The 15,984-nt window shown below is 48.5% G+C and overlaps 7 protein-coding genes across 7 annotated transcripts; 3 read left to right on the top strand and 4 right to left on the bottom strand.

Moving 5' to 3' along the window:
* Positions 1–1,232: 1,232 nt before the first annotated feature.
* On the bottom strand, positions 1,233–3,657 carry AKAW2_50985S (uncharacterized protein; the record flags this gene model as incomplete). The annotated part of the gene is made up of 7 exons (XM_041690863.1): positions 1,233–1,710; positions 1,785–2,011; positions 2,078–2,494; positions 2,547–2,863; positions 2,928–3,480; positions 3,560–3,583; positions 3,640–3,657. The coding sequence occupies 7 exons, from the start codon at positions 3,655–3,657 to the stop codon at positions 1,233–1,235; spliced, it is 2,034 nt and encodes a 677-aa protein (XP_041544406.1).
* A 575-nt stretch (positions 3,658–4,232) lies between these two features.
* Positions 4,233–7,226, bottom strand: AKAW2_50984S (uncharacterized protein; the record flags this gene model as incomplete). The annotated part of the gene is made up of 8 exons (XM_041690862.1): positions 4,233–4,370; positions 4,428–5,067; positions 5,119–5,302; positions 5,349–5,531; positions 5,586–6,249; positions 6,315–6,676; positions 6,728–7,082; positions 7,137–7,226. 8 exons carry the CDS (start codon positions 7,224–7,226, stop codon positions 4,233–4,235), a joined length of 2,616 nt encoding a protein of 871 aa, XP_041544405.1.
* A 674-nt stretch (positions 7,227–7,900) lies between these two features.
* On the top strand, positions 7,901–8,519 carry AKAW2_50983A (uncharacterized protein; the record flags this gene model as incomplete). The annotated part of the gene is made up of 2 exons (XM_041690861.1): positions 7,901–8,242; positions 8,298–8,519. 2 exons carry the CDS (start codon positions 7,901–7,903, stop codon positions 8,517–8,519), a joined length of 564 nt encoding a protein of 187 aa, XP_041544404.1.
* An 892-nt stretch (positions 8,520–9,411) lies between these two features.
* AKAW2_50982S (uncharacterized protein) lies at positions 9,412–9,912 on the bottom strand (the record flags this gene model as incomplete). Its single annotated transcript, XM_041690860.1, has 1 exon — positions 9,412–9,912. The coding sequence occupies one exon, from the start codon at positions 9,910–9,912 to the stop codon at positions 9,412–9,414; it is 501 nt and encodes a 166-aa protein (XP_041544403.1).
* A 1,216-nt stretch (positions 9,913–11,128) lies between these two features.
* On the top strand, positions 11,129–12,390 carry AKAW2_50981A (2,4,5-trihydroxytoluene oxygenase; the record flags this gene model as incomplete). Its single annotated transcript, XM_041690859.1, has 5 exons — positions 11,129–11,149; positions 11,203–11,380; positions 11,433–11,580; positions 11,632–11,863; positions 11,911–12,390. 5 exons carry the CDS (start codon positions 11,129–11,131, stop codon positions 12,388–12,390), a joined length of 1,059 nt encoding a protein of 352 aa, XP_041544402.1.
* Positions 12,391–12,798: 408 nt separating this feature from the next.
* On the top strand, positions 12,799–13,792 carry AKAW2_50980A (fumarylacetoacetate hydrolase family protein; the record flags this gene model as incomplete). Its single annotated transcript, XM_041690858.1, has 3 exons — positions 12,799–12,984; positions 13,041–13,410; positions 13,494–13,792. 3 exons carry the CDS (start codon positions 12,799–12,801, stop codon positions 13,790–13,792), a joined length of 855 nt encoding a protein of 284 aa, XP_041544401.1.
* Positions 13,793–14,173: 381 nt separating this feature from the next.
* On the bottom strand, positions 14,174–15,597 carry PME1 (pectinesterase 1; the record flags this gene model as incomplete). Its single annotated transcript, XM_041690857.1, has 7 exons — positions 14,174–14,433; positions 14,493–14,686; positions 14,741–14,801; positions 14,852–14,998; positions 15,049–15,128; positions 15,179–15,315; positions 15,379–15,597. The coding sequence occupies 7 exons, from the start codon at positions 15,595–15,597 to the stop codon at positions 14,174–14,176; spliced, it is 1,098 nt and encodes a 365-aa protein (XP_041544400.1).
* Between the last annotated feature and the right edge of the window lie 387 nt (positions 15,598–15,984).

Raw genomic sequence — 15,984 nt, 5'->3', positions numbered from 1 at the left:
TGAAACCCACAAAATACTCTACAGGTGCAGTGCTAATATTCTCATTGTACAATGATGATCATATACGTTAGCTATCCTGTTTCGAGTACAGAGGAGCAAAAACTCCGGTTCTGCTAACTCCCCGGCAAGAAAGTCGCCGTATATTAACCAGAGCAGAAGAACATGGGCCTGCATTTGCATATGCATGATGCAGTATATATCCACAACCCAGATCATTGGTGGGAATTGTTTGAACCTTGCGAAACGTCCAACTGGGGTCATAACCTGCTTGAGCAGCGACAGGACAACCGAGATCCATCAGAGAAAAAGACTGGAACATGGTCACCAACGCCGGAGATATCTGAGACATATTCGCATTCTGGAATCTGGAATTGAACGTGCAAAAGACCTCAAGAAAACCACGCACATACTGTGTCAGACATCCCACCTAAGGTCGGGTACTAATGATTATAGGAGTCCAGATACGACAAAACCTGAGAAGGGCTCATTAGCGACCGAGTGGTCATGTTCTAGGACGATAAGGTGTGGAATCATTCGAGATCTGAAATCTGATCAATGAGATCAATGCCTCCGTGAAGGAAGGACCGCGGAAAATAACAAAACACGCCTTGATTGAGTCGATAATGGGAAAGAGAAGGATAATCCGCAAGAGATTATCAAGATTGCGAGTCTCGTTGCGCTGAGAATTCAGAAGATTCAACTGCCAGGTTCCTAGTTACTTTCTGGATTGGTGAAAATCAGCTTGCGCAGGCACCTGAACTCCCTTATGAGTGGACAGAGTCCACTTGCGCGTGTACGTCCTTGTACACCCGGCACCTACTTTTCGGGGCTTTTCATCGGGCCTTTATGATCCGCCAGCACGAATTGACACATGCCTACCACATCTAAGAGTTTATCGCTTGTCGTCTGTCACATTGCTGGGCGGTGGTTTCTCTTGAAAGATGGACGTAGTGTAGGAAATATTCTCATTGGTAACATGCATGTGCGGTTTCAAGCCAAACTAAGCTTTGGGGTTCGATGTTCGCGTACAACCAAAAGTGTGCCATATAAGCCCCAATACAATTCATCACAATGCCGGTTGCTCCAGTAGTGCTTAAGATGTGAACCTTCCATACATACAGTGTACAGATAATCGATTAAGCATGTGTATAATTACAGAGCTCAGGAAAAAAAGACTCCATTCCAGGATAACAATGCCGCTGCAAGAGCCACAGGGGTACATAAATTAGACCTTACTCAGGCCCCGGTTGGTTAGAAATCAGAAAACTGTCATAAAGGTCATCACGGCCTTGTAATATATGTAAAGGCGATGAAAAATCGACACTCTCAACACCCTCGCCAATAGATCTTAGTAAAGGCCCACAGATAAACGATGAATCAAACTCGGAAGGCGACTGTAACCGAACCTGAGAGTAGTCAGGTATCCCACCGTCCAGCGGTTGGAATCCCAACTGCATCTGCGACTGCAATGCGCTCATATTCCCTTCTGAGCTATCCAAGGTCAAGCTCTCATCGGCAAAAAAGCATTTTGACAGTGCCACAAACTGTTGAAAAAGACTTTGCATTGTGGCGATAGGCTGACTCATTGTTCCACTATGCGCGAGACAATTTGCTACAGCCTTAAGAATCTGGAAATCACCGTTATGACATGTTGCTACGGCGTTGCAGAATAGTGCAAAGCATGCTGTGATGGGGTAGTATAGGAGGGTCCTGTTTTCGGTTGGATGAATATTAGCACTGTCTGTTCTGTACATGCTGGTTCGAATTCAGGGGCGGGAACTGACCAATGTAGATAAGCAACCGTTTTTTGTGTGTCACTTGACTCGCAGATTGTTATTAGAGCCTGTAGTTCCTGCCGTGCTGATGTGAGGCACGTCTCTATGGTGGCTTGTCCCGGGGCGATTTGGCGGAGGTATAAGATGCTGGTCATTATGGAGTGGTAGGAGAAATTGAGGGTTGCTATTTCGCTGTTGACGTCTAGGCCAGTCCAATTTGGGGATGGAGTATTAATCTGATGTCACGTTTGTCAGTTATCATGCGAATTCAAAGGGTATATTAGGAACGCTAGTGGATCTACCTGATCAATATTCCTGCGTATGGCATCCATGTCCCGCAGAAGCTGCGCGCCTATACTAGTGAAAGACCGGAAGACTGTGTTATCTCCTATGGAACAGTTGACCAAGAAGGGTATCATCGTGTCCTGAACGTTGGCTAATTGCAAGTATATTAGAAGGAGCGTTGAAATGGTAGCTTTCACTGTCGCAGCGTCCACCCTTAGATCAGATTCCACTGTTAGCATTCTCGGTCTGCCAAGTTTCCATGCGTAGTTCCTGTCCAGAATGTAGCACCACATGAAGCAGTAATATTCCTCTTCATTTGAATCGTGCAGGTCAATTGCACCAGGATAAAGGCCGATATCCATGCATATTCTGCATGCAGTTTTCGTCAACTCTTGGCAGGTGCTAGCGTCACCTGATCCTTGATATAGGAATATCTGTCACAGTCCGTTAAAAACAATGAAGCACATCGGATGATAAGCGGCTTACTCCACATAATATAGCTTGTAGCAAGGAAAGTGAAGGCTCCATGAAGAGGGGTATCCTTCTCAAGCATCGTTGAGCAGTCTCACGGTAGAGTAAGGCGCTATTACGCAGACTCTGAGCCAAGATACCATCGCTCTCGATGGCAGCTACTGTATTGAGGAACTTGTAGGCCACCGAATTGACACAGACAGTATACAGCAAGGCCTCGGGGGGCGTAGCAGTGCCCAACAGAATGGAAAGCCCCATATGCTTGAGGGTTTCTTTGCTGACATGTCTGAAATAGTCCTGGACGTAGGACCCAAACTTGTTGGTTTCGATATCTGAGAGTATTTGGAAGATAAGTAAGAGCTGTATCCGGCGAGAGAAGATGGATTTTATACCCACCGTTCAGCATCCAATACAACAGCTCGATGGAGGGAGTTTTGCGCAAGTCCTCATTTATAGTTTCCTCAAACAGCATGCCTGTACATTGATTTTTGCCGCCTAGGAGTTTGCTTGCAATGAACAGAGCAAACTCCAGAGTCTGGTGCCTGTCACGAATTATATCCATCGGTTGTCCTGATTGGGGTGGTTTGATCATCTGGGAGTCCGTGAGAGGAATGAGAGACATCCAGCCAGGCAATTCGTGGCCCATGTCAATGCTACCGAGAAACGCAGCAGATCGATCATCAAGCATATTCAAGACATCACGGTGCATGTGAGGTGAGAGGTCATTCAACATGAAACCCTCATTTGACAGTTCGGTAGAGACTTGTCTTGAGCGTCCGCCTACAACCGAAGACTGAGCAACAAAGGCCCCATTCCTTGAACTACTGATCTCTCTGGTTCGCCTTTGACCGGCCGTTCGCTTGGGAAGCCGTTTCATGCCTCGGGTTCGAGTGCAAGCGGTCATTTGATCCTGACAATTTCCGCATGGGTCTTCCTTATCGCACCGAACCTGATACCGTGTTACTTAAAACATTTCATCGTTAAAAAGAAGAAAGCACCTCAATGCTGTTTGAGATGCAAATCTGTACCTTTCGCGCATGGCATGCATCACACTGTAGGGTATAAATTAAGTTGAGTCTATATCAATCTTTGGGGCGGGGTTACACACCACACGACGCCGCAGCATTGTGAAGATGAACGTGGTCGCTGTCCCACTGTCAAGCACAGTATGCAAGGCCTCGACGGTGATAATTATAAATTACCACCCAACTGCCATCTCAAGCCATGAGTGCGGGTGGAAGCGCTCGCTCGAGCCAAGAAGGCGACAAAAATAAGTTGCCAAGGCTAGGAGCATGGCGGAGGGCACCACTGCGCCACTCTACGTATAGGACTCGCCAATAGAGTACACGATTTTGAAGAAATGGAGACTACTATTCTTAACCTTTACCGGTTTCTGGGTTTAACTTTCGCAGTTCAGCCAACTGGGTTGCTTTATTTGGCGTAAGGAGTGATTTCCGCTGTGTTGAAAAGTCAAGCTCGATAGGGGCGGGTTCCACGGATCCCGAATGCCAAGAAATTGAGTGAAAAATCCTCTCTGCATTCTTGGTGAGGCCAAGTGGATATCTAGTGGTCTACTGCTACGCTGGATAATAGGGCAGAGACAACCACACAGAGTGAATATTAGAGGACTACGTCGCGGGTATGCTAATACCAATCATTGGGGCCTGAAAATAACGCATAAAGTACTGTCTAATATGTTGGCTAGCGCCGGGAGAAACAACACAATAGCCCCGTCTTTCCCAAAAACCAAAGAGCACCCAGAAATCTAAAGACAGATAGGCCCGACGTAGCCCATAGGATGACCTTGAAATACCAAGCCGTACGATCCGTCGACGTTGTCTGGAGGCACATTGTCAGCAAACTTTCGTGACCTAAGATTAGTTGGAATGAACATACCGTCAAGCATAGATTCCTCACACTATCATTGTTGATCAGCAATGCCAGTAAGCCATTGCATAACGTCCACAGTAGCACCAGATTGGTTCGGAAGGTTTTGTATGAGTCCTCCAACTGCACCTCCTTTTTCTCCATCGGTTCCTGCCAGGGTGAAAGGGCGCGTCGGACAGTTAACTCGAAGTCGATATCGATATCGGCCTGTGGTTTGTCAACCTCCTCAACGAAGCTTTTTTGCGTTTCTGATTTCTTCGTCTTGGCGGAAGGAAGGGAAGCCGTGTCATCTGAGCCTTTCGTCCCCCACGAGACATCATGCCAGTTGCAGAACGCGTAGACGTTAAGGACATTGATGGTCGAAGGCATCCCGAGAAAATACGCCCAGGAAGATGTCAGAAGATGCCAAGGATCGCAATAGAGTATGCTCGCTATGATGTAAGTTCCGTACGTTGAGACCAGCGCGATCAACACTAGACCTGTAGTCGAAGTGAAAAAAGAACCCACGAATCCTCCGGCCCCATTATCGAAATCGAGATCTATATTGCCGCCGGCGAATGCCTGGGCTACAAGGTAAAATGATAGTACGAGGATGTAAAGTTGAACAACAGCGAAGTAGAGAAAGGTTAGAATATAGGAAGTTTGGGACCTGCAATTTGTTGTTAGTCTAGGAGCTACATGGCAGGCCCGGAGCACGTACCCTTTAGGCCGGTTTCCGAGCGCAAGGAAGAATTGCTGCATTAAGAATGCCAGATATAAAGCCTTGATGATATTATTGACGATAGGTGATGCAGCGTTTCCAAATGGCCATCCCTTGTTTTTATTCGTCGCACTTGGAGTCCCAACGATGTCCATGATGACCGAAGTAGTAAGCCAGTAGGAAGCTGTCCTGATTAGCGCCGATCATTTAGCTATACGCAGAAGACCTACCGAGAGAGAACCAAGTCATAGTAAGTTGACAGATGTTATAGACGAGCTGCACATGCAGAAAAAGGAGTCGGAGTATATTATGGCCACTTTTGTAGATGCGGTTGAAGTGCATGACCGAATAGAGGCTGGCTGCGAAGGATCCATTCAACCATCGGCGCCTTTGACTAAGAAACTCTGGGGGTGCTGCATTGCTTGCATTAGAGTAGGTGGGGTACAGTTGAGGGTGGGATATCTTACCTTCTGGAACGTCTGTCTCGCCCTTCGAGGCTTTCACATAACTGAGTGTCCATTTGTATCCCGCCTTTGCAACGAGCTCGAAGCACAGAATTCGATCCTCGGCAAGAAACATATTCTTCTTAAAGATATTCATGCCTTCTATCCCCTTTTTACCAAGTTTCTTTGATAAAGTATGGTCGCCATGGAAGTACTGTTCTAACGGTCGACCCATGATAGCACGGTAGCGGTAAGCAGAAAATGCTCCCGGGAGAACACTGACGTACCCAAAGGCACTCTCTAAAGGTTTGTCCAATATGTTGGATATTTTGTACTCGAAGTTCTGCGCAGCTACCAAGGGATTGACTAGCTTCTCCCATCGTGGGCCGAGTAGCGCATGGATTTCGCCACAGGCGCCTCCCAGATTCTTGTTGTTGTAGAACGCCTCCCAGAGCGCAAGAAGGGATTTGTGACCGGGCTTCGTTCCTGCGTCAATCAATATACAGACTTCCGGGTTTAGAATCCTTCCAAACGCATTGAATAACCAACGATGTGAGTTAATCTTCTTGCTGTTCTTTTGCTTCAAGCAAAAGATCATCTGTACGGGCGGCAGGTTCTCAGGACTGTCGCTCTGCGGGCGGACTAGCTGCTGGGAAGGGGTTACCGATAGCTGTGTGGTATATTCGAACTAAGTCAATGACTTTAGTCAGCTTCTGAATCTGTCTTCTATGTCGGTAGAGGAGGGTACAATACGATATGAGCCACTGTCTCCTTCCCATCGACATCATGTTTCATGATTCCATCCTGATATATGCCGACTGTGGCCAAGACATCAAGAGTATTCTTATCGCAAGGACCAATACCATCGAACACAAGACAGACAACAATCTTTTGCCATGCAGGTCCTCCCTTGTCCCAAAATTGTGTCTTTTTCAGATTGACGATATCTCGAATATTTTGCATGACACCGTGAAGAGTCCGAGAGGTAAGAACTTTGTCCTCGTTATAATAGGTAATTGCAATCAGAATCTCGGTGTGTCGATTAAACATGGCGGCCCTCAAGTTATAGCCATTGCGTAAATTGAAATCGTCGGGGTCGCAAGTCGCAGCCGTGTCTAGAATATCGTGTCAGCTGGGGTTCGAATGTGCAGGTCCACTTGATTTACATCGTAGGTGAGTGAACTCCTCAGCTGTAGCATCACTTGAGTCGCGATACTTTGCCTCGACCGAATTGCGAATGGCGCTAGGAACAGGATAGTCAACACTAAGAACGGATCCCTGAACTAGATTGATCCTGCGAGTTGGGTAGCGGCGCAGGCCTGAGCCCGATTTCTGTCGTCGCTGCCAGGATGTCTGACTGGTCGCTTCGGATTCACTTTGCTGGTGCGGGTCTTCGTAAGTGTTATGCTGTATGATAACGGGAGGCCCTTGTGAGCTGGTAGAAGGATGATGGTTGTCAAGTGGCGCCGGTAGCAGCGAGTGGGAGGCATCATCATTTTCGTTGAACGAATATGAACTGGCCTAAATTAGGATTTAGCCAGTAAATCTTTATGCTGCTTTTGCGGATAAGCCTACAATGGGAGGTGTTAGCTGGCGAAGTGAGTGGTGGTTACTCTCCAACTCGAATGAGAGAGGGCGTGACGACAGATCGTGGGCATTATCCATGTTGTTCTGATGTCCAGAGCTTTCAAGAAGATGATCGAGAAAGCGTAGTACGCGTTGAATGAGGCGCGCCTTTTCGACGGCTGGAGATTGACTATGTCCTCCCAGATACTGTCAGCTCTACTACTAGTAGTATATAGTACCTCCAACAACTTGAAGTGAATGTCTCAGCAGCAGCACATATTCTGATTGGATCTCCAACGCCCCGCCCTTATGCCGAGCCAATTAGCGGCCTCAAAATCAAATTTAAATATAGTCGGGAAACTGGACGAGGCGTTTATCCAGATCTTCGGCGATTTGATTCAGCAAGAGGTTCGCCTTTGGGTAGCGAAAGTCTCAAGACTCAGTCTGGTCCGTGGTTGTTCCTTGCGGGTGAGGGTTGCTGGAAAAAAACGTGAGGTGCAGCACTGGAAGACTGCCGGCCATGTTCTCGGCGATGACAGCGATACCAAGACCGAGTGCAGATGAAACAATAATTTTTCTTATTTATGAGTACAGCTATCCCTTCTGTTCGTAGTATTAATTACAGATCTTGCGACTTCTATATCTACACATTCCAAAGCAAACAGGCGTGTTTCGCATTATTGAGCATGTGCATGCCGTATCAAGTTCAACCCTCCCATCACCATAGCTTCATGCTGTCAAGAGTGGCACGGTTATTTGGATATCCCGCAAACATGGAAGTTGAAATCCAGCTCGACGAGAAGGTGCTCTATTACACAAATGAGGACGAGGTGTCCGGTCATGTCGTCCTTCGCAGTGATACCGAACTAGACATCGCCACGATAGTAATCAGTCTATCCGGTCAGGCAACATCGAGGCTAGACTCGAGGAAGCTGAATGAAACACACAAGGCATGTGCTGTCACTACACTTCTATATACAAGTAGACTAACCCTACCGAAAAAGCTCTTCCAACGGAATGAACAGATTTTCCCGCCCGTCAACTGTGCCGGATGGTTCACTTCGGGAGCCGTTACGATGCCCCCCGGGGAACACTCGTTTCCATTCTCCATTATGGTATGTTTTAGCATCTGCGCACACATTTGCTGAACAGAAACCTAACCTCTTGAAGTTTCCTCATGTCTCGGAATGCTACAAGGGTAGTACTAGAGATGCCGTTCACACGCGATCAGCAAACCGTCAACTACACCATCTCTTACGAAAGCTTCCGCCGTCCAGTGGAAATTTCAACACTCCTGAGGAGATCAGATATTCTCTGGAAGCTATCATCACGCAGAATGGGCTCATGTACAGAACCTACAGATCCGTTGAGTATACCACCTTGGGCGGCTAGAGCCTGTGCTAACAGCGTCGAATAGACCCGCCAAATATCCTTTCATCCGGTGTCTGCTGTTCCTAAGCCATCACAGAGTGTAGTAGTCCGAAAGACTGTGACATGCAATACGAAGGCAGCGGAGCTACTATCTCCACCACTAACGTATGAAATCCAAGCCGAACTGGTGAACGGACCGTTTGTTCTGCTAGGACACCCAATAGCACTGAGTGTAAAGGTCACCAACATTAATGACGAGAAACCCGATGTATCACTACGGGACTTCCAATCCATGCTTATCGAAACAACAGATATCAGGGCACATGGGATAATGCAAAGCGCTACCCGCTCGTGGATTATACAGACGATAACAAACTTGGGAAAACCATTTTTGAATGCAATGGCAGCGTCTGGGACGGTCATGACTCTAGACGATGCGGTATGGAGTAGGCATCGTCTACCACATTGCCTGACACCTACATTCGAAACATGCAATGTCACCCGGAGCTACAAGTTGGAGATCAGACTTGGCATTGAATTCGGGCGAAACAATGTGAGTTATCAGAAGTGCCTCATGGGATTGTGAGCTAACACTCGTTTCAGTCAAGGATATTAGAGTTTCTCTTCCCGGTTCGCGTTTTGTCTCCATCATAGGTTAAATATATCAGCATCAATATAAAATTTTCATAACAGCTGGGTTGAATATATCCATGATGTCCAAGGTGTAGTAGTGCGGGAGCATTTAGCCACTACGTTTGAGGTTCCCTGGCCTGAGTAACGGTCTGCTTCTAGGCACATACTCTACTTGGGTGAGAGGAATCTGAATTGCAGGATAAGACGATCTCCATATAAGTACAATACAAAGAATTACTACAAGATAATTCAACAACATGAAGTAGCCAGACAATCCCCCTTAAAGCCAGCCCATAGCCCCCGTCACAACGAGCCCCAGCATTCCCAATGCAAGCTTAGTAGAAACCTGACTGCGGCAAGAATATGCCGCATTCTTCTCCGATGCTGTCTCAGAAGCAGTAGAAGAAGTCGAACTTCCTGTCTTACTCGCCCCCTCACTCTTTGTACCTGATGTACCCGTAGCCGTTGCGGTTGGATATGAGGTGACTGTTGCCGTCGCATTGGTGTTTCCTGTGCACCAAACATCCTCCCACGCTACCCCAGCCTTATAAAGACAGTCGGTGAGGTCTTGGACAGATTGATCTATGGCATAACTCCACAGAGCACAATCGTGATAGTATGATCGGGAACCGGCGGGTTTCGCACAGTTATCAAGGAGTAATTGGTAGTTTTTGGTGTTTGGCACGCCACATGCTGCGTCTTTGACGGGAAGTTCGTATTGGCCGGAGCCGCCGCAGGTGGTTGATGTTGCTGCTGCTGAGGTGGTAGTTGTGGATGTCATTGTGGGAGATGGTTCAATTGTGAGGAAGTTAGAAAAAAATCTGGATGTTTAGTGTATTATGCTTATTCCATTCATTTGGCAATTTATATTGGATTATTGGCGCAAGCTCACTGAGGATGGGTCTGGTACTGCCAAGAACGACCAAGAAATGCCTGTCTCTTCCCGGCTAAAAATAGCCGGTATAAGCATATTGCCTGAGACATACTCCAGGAGATGCTGAAAAGTGTGCATGGTTATTGATATGTGGCCCACAAGGCAGAACTTGAGTAAATCCACGATGTCGATCATACATGGCTGTTTCTACTTCAATTCGGGATAGAAAGACCATCCCGGGATATCGATCAGCATCAGTTACCAGGAGACGGAGAAACATAGATATAAATTGGATGCGACATCTTTGTATGGGACAAGCAAATCAACGAGAATTCATAGATCCAACAAGATTTACAATACTCTAGAGGTTAATTTCAAGATGCGTTTCTCTGCGATCACTATCATCACCCTCATTGGCACTGCCTTTGCCGCCAAGGTCCGCAAATCCCTTTTAGCTCCACGAATATGCGGTGCTAACAGAAATTACAGCTCCCTGCTGGTGCTCCTTGCAAGCAAGACGGAAGTATGGGTGTCTGTGAATCGAACTTGTGTGTGGTATGTGACATCCGTACCTCGAGCAGGCTCGGCTGAAGACTGACTGTCGTTGTATAGCAAACCCCTAGCCAGGCACAGGGCGTGTGCAAATGATTCACCCTCGCAATACCTAGTGTGAGAGTAAAGGTCGTGTGAGCATTTGTCGGAAGTATCGGCCATAGCTAAGCGAGCTATGTTTGGTTGATTCCAGAATGTTCGGCATTTATGTTTCTTGTATCTAGTTCCGACCCCGTATTTGCGGGTAAGAGTCGTGCCGTTCGTTAGCAAAATGACACCTTGAGTCATCTACAGGTTCAATCCTGTCTTTTGCCCAATAATCTGAAGAAGTAATACGTGACCATCGCGCTGATCTGAGCCGACATGCGTACATCCGAGCCCCCCCTGTAGCTCCACATTCCAGCCCCACCCCCGCTGTGACCCCACACGAGAAGGGGGGCCTCACCGCAGTTCCGCCTTTTCAATAGACACGAACCTCTTTCTGCCTAGACCTGAGCTCTTGAACATTGAATCTTACGCTTAGGCGAGATTAGCATTGTTTACAGGTGCAAAACACATAGTAATAGTCAAGATGGGCAGCGCTGGAGAACCAGTAAGGCTCCGATCCTCTTCTTCTAGCATACCACACTAAATTACTACCTACAGACCGTGTGCCATGGCGCATCTGTTCCGGACATAACCACCAAGGGGTCGGAGTTCGAATCCATCGCCTCTTGGAGAGAGCGGGTTGGTATCGACACCGATGCACAGATCCGCCTGGTGAAGCTGTCGCATATGCGGTACCAGCATCCGGATCTGGATCAGATTACTGTTTTCCTAAAGGGTATGTGAATACACATACACGGAGCTGTCAGTATGCATGCTAACTGACCCAGACTTTGGCATGCAGATTGTCAAACAAACAGACGATCAGATCTGGTATCGCGGCTATGGACCCGACCCTTATGTTTACTATGCAAGGAAAGGACCTAAGCAATTCCTGGGTGCTACTTTTGAGGTCGAGTCGTATCAGGATTTGGAGAAGTAAGCAATCCCCTTTTCTGCTAGCTTGATTGAGTATGCTAATTGGAGCAGGGCACTGCAGCTGCCGAACACCAGTGGAATCAAGGAACTGGTCGACCATCCCGGCGGTGGTCACCTGGTCAGCTTCACTGATCCGGAAGGATACCTTGTCAACCTGATCCATGGACAGACACCACGGGAGGTAGGAGAGTATCCAGAAAGGTTGGTTGTCAATTACGAGGCAGACAAACCCCGTCTGCGAAAATTTCACCGATTTAATGTCGGACCGGCACCCGTGCACAAGGTATGAGGCATTTTAACTAGCAAAACCCATCGTCTAACAGAAAATAGCTTGGTCACTTTGGATACTGCGTACAGAATTTTCCGACAATGCTCGACTTCTACACCCGGAACTTCAACCTCGTCCCGAGTGACTTCCTCTACGTGGAAAAGGACGGCCAAAAAGTGAACGTAGCAGTCTTTGCCCACATCGATCGGGGAAGCGATCCCGTTGACCACCACTCCTTCTTCATGAGCACGAACGAGACCTCTCATGTGCACCACTGCTCCTTCGAAGTTCACGACTTCGATACCCAGCAATTGGGACACTACTGGCTGGCCGGAAAGGGGTACAAGTCGGTGTGGGGAGTGGGACGGCATATTCTCGGTTCGCAGATCTTCGACTACTGGTGGGACACGACTGGCAACATGGTCGAGCATTATGCAGACGGAGACTTAGTGACTGATGAGACTCCAATCGGGTACGGTCCCGCTGGAGATGAGTCGTTAGCAGTTTGGGGCCCCGATGTGCCGCCTACATTTTTGAAATGATTGTATGACAAGTTAGCTCTTCGTAGTGTGCCATAGCTTATACTCCACGCAATTTTTGTTCTCAATGACAGATTCGATACTGGTCTTTCTACCTGGCGTTAATACGAATGCAAACGCTTGGGTCAGCCTTTCCTCCCTCTTGCAGCTCTTATCGCAGCAATGATTAACACGAGATCTTACCCCGCATTTCAACCCCTTAATCCAATCAAGTCATCTTCTGACTGAGTATCTCACTGTCAGCCGCATTTTCGGCAATGCGGAATAGATCCCACATCTCAAGTAGCCCCGCAAAGCTACAATGTGGGACCAACCCCTCATACAAAACCACAACAATCAACTCGAAAATATACACCCAGTATACTCAACCACCCATCGGTACACCCAGCACCTCAAAGTAAACCCTCAATCATGTCCTGGACACACCTCATCCGCTTCATCGCCGTGGAAGACAGCCAAACCCACCTCGGCCAACTCGTCGACCCCACCCGCGATGTCGGCGAAGACAGCGTCAATGGCATCGACATCGCAGCATACCTAATCAACGGCGACATCTTCAATGGCCGCGTAACCAGCCAGATAATGCACGTTAAACAGGCACGTCACCCCTCCCCCTCCTTCCGTGCGAACAAAATCTAACACCACCAAACCAGCTCCTCTCCCCCCTCCCCCCTTCCATATGCACCTACATCCGCTGCCTAGGCCTCAACTATACCGACCACGCTAAAGAAGCGAACCTATCTCTCCCCACCGCACCGACCATCTTCTCGAAGCCCCGGACGGCCCTAAACGGCCCGTACCCGGCCACAATCAACGTCCCGAAATGCGCCCAGGATGGGACAAGCGACTACGAAGCGGAGCTGTGTTTCGTCATCGGAAAGACAGGTCGCGATATCCCTGAGTCAGAGGCACTGGATTACGTCCTGGGGTATACGGCTTCGAATGATGTCTCTGCGCGGGGGTTGCAATTTGTTACCTCTCAGTGGGGGTTCTCGAAGGGGTTGGATGGGAGTTGTCCGATTGGTATATACCCCCTTTCTTTCTTCCATTGATTTTTGTTGGGTATTGTGGTGGGCATGGCTAATGATATATATATCTGTGAATAGGACCTGTTCTGGTCTCCACTTCTGCGATCACTGATCCCCAGACCCTGTCTGTCCAGACTATCCATAACGGTGTAGTATGTCAGGATGGACACACGGAGAATATGATTTTCTCGGTGAAGAAGACGATCGCGTACCTGTCACAAGGTACGACATTGGAGGCCGGGACTATTATTCTTACCGGGACGCCGGCGGGAATTGGCTTCTTTAAAGAGCCGAGGGTGGTGCTCAGGGATGGGGATGATATTCGGGTTAGGATTGGGGGTGTTGGAACACTGATTAATAAGGTTCGGTATGAGTAGGCTCATCAAAATATGTTATTAGGTCGGTGGGAGGGGGAACAAATGGAGAGTACATAATAGTACATGGATCATGAAGAGCAAGATAGTGTGCGTGGCAGGATGCAGAGTTATTCGGTGCTACTCCATATTAGGAGTGGTGGCTAGCTTGGCTCATTGCGAATACGCACGCTAACGTTATTCGTAATAGTCCGCATTACTCCAACTGCCTTCTAGTCACTTCTCCGATTACGGCACAAAACTCCACCAATCCAAAGTCACTTCGAAATGAATTGAGTAGTGATTAACTAACCACAATTAGCTATATACTCCATATCACATATATACAGATCCACAACACTATATACGACCCTTCCCCAACCAGCTAACAACTTTCACACAAGTTTAGTTGATGTAGCTAGTATCAACCCAATCCTCCCAGTCAGATCCGAGAAGCCAAGAGATAGTGATGGGCTCAGTCAGCTCAGAAGAGAAGTTAGCACGGGGACCCTTGGCGCCAGTGCCGGTGTTGCCGTATTCAACGAAGGTGACGTTCTCGGTGTTGGGAGTGGAGGTCGACCACTCAGTCCAGCCGAGGTGGTTGATCACATCGGTCATGGAGGTCTTCTGGAAGCAGACGCGAGCGTACTGGGACCAGGGGCGGCCTATAATATTTGGTCAGTAAGCTGGTAGCTTTTTGAGCGAATCTAGGCTAGTGGCATACCGAGGTAGTAGGTGCCGGAGGAAACATCGTTGCCATCAGCAGCAGCGACGGTGGACTTGTGGATCACGTAGTAAGAGTCGTCCGACTCGGAGGAGCGACCGTTGGCGGTGATGGAGGCGGAGCTGGGGCCCTCGAGGACGCGGATGTCGCACTCGTGGAACCAGGCGCGGGCGTGCTGTCCGAAGATGAAGTCACTGGTGATTATGTTAGCTGGGTTCCCCCTTTTGGAGGTATGATGGGAGACATACACGGCACCCTCGATGTAGGTTCCGGCGTAAACCTGGTAGCCGGTCTCGGCCAGAAGGGTGTCTATTGTCGGAATTAGCAGGGTTGGTTGGCATATCTGGATTTGATCCTACCCTGGTATCCGGTGAACTGGCAGGCGTAGTATCCCTGCTCGCTGGCATAGGCGCTCACGGCGAGAGCCTGGTGGCAGGCCTGACCGCAGGTGTTGGCAATGTTAAGGTTGTAGATGGCCGAGCCCTCAGCGTAGTTACGAAGGGTTGCTGCGTATTGTCAGCGAAATCATGGACCTTTTCCCGTCTGGTGAACTGACCAGTCTCATCGTCATTGTCGACATCGGCCAACGCGATGGCATGGGTGATGTTGACCAGGTTGCTAGTGTAGGTAGTGGTGCTAAACCCTCATTAGTATCCTTGGCTTTCCATACACAACGGATAACGTACTCCTCAGTCTGACCGTAGACAATCAGCTTTCCACTGAGAGCAGGAATGTACACCTGCTCGTCGTAGGATCCCTCCTCAATGAAGATGGTCTGGGTCTCGGTCGAAGTAGTGCTCAGAGCATCAACGGCAGCGCTGATCTGTCCAAGCAAACACTATCAGCCACACATCTGCAACATGCGATCGACAATCGAGATGCTTACCGTGTCGTAGTCACCTCCGGACTTGGCAACGACAATCGCACCGGAAGGAGCCGTCATGCGGCTCGCGGCCAGCGCGGTCGCTGCAAAGAGAACGGATGCAAGAATTGACTTAACCATGATTGCTGTTAAGGATCGACTGATCGGCGATTTTAACTTTGCTGCTGATGGAGGAACCAGAGAACGCTGCGAGACCTCGTTCTTATAGGAACCGCATGCCATCCACTCATCATGAGCTCTTGTTATCGGTCAGTATTTGCCTCATAAGGTTCAGGACCTCCGTGTGGAGACGCCGGCGGGGTTCTGTCACAGCTTGAACAACCATATCTGAGAAGACTAGGAGGAGTGAGGCAATTGGGCCGGCCGTTGACAATGTGGAGGCGTTCAAAGAAGCTTCTTAGGGCTAGTGGAACCGGGTCTTCCACCAATTGCCTTGACGCTGGAGATTCTTAATTTATGGGCAATATAAATGATCGAATGACAGAAGACCCTGGGCCTATATCAGAACATCATTATCAGCCCAGATGATTTCGCGGCTTGGCAGGAACAAATGAACGCTGAATTTCGCCAAGCTCCAAGCTCTGAGTCAGGGGCTTCTTGGCAGTCCCA

This window comes from Aspergillus luchuensis, chromosome 5 (genome assembly GCF_016861625.1).
Source record: "Aspergillus luchuensis IFO 4308 DNA, chromosome 5, nearly complete sequence".
NCBI lineage: Eukaryota > Fungi > Ascomycota > Eurotiomycetes > Eurotiales > Aspergillaceae > Aspergillus > Aspergillus luchuensis.
The sequence above is the reverse complement of the archived record's forward strand: the minus strand, read 5'-3'. Positions and strand labels throughout refer to the sequence as shown.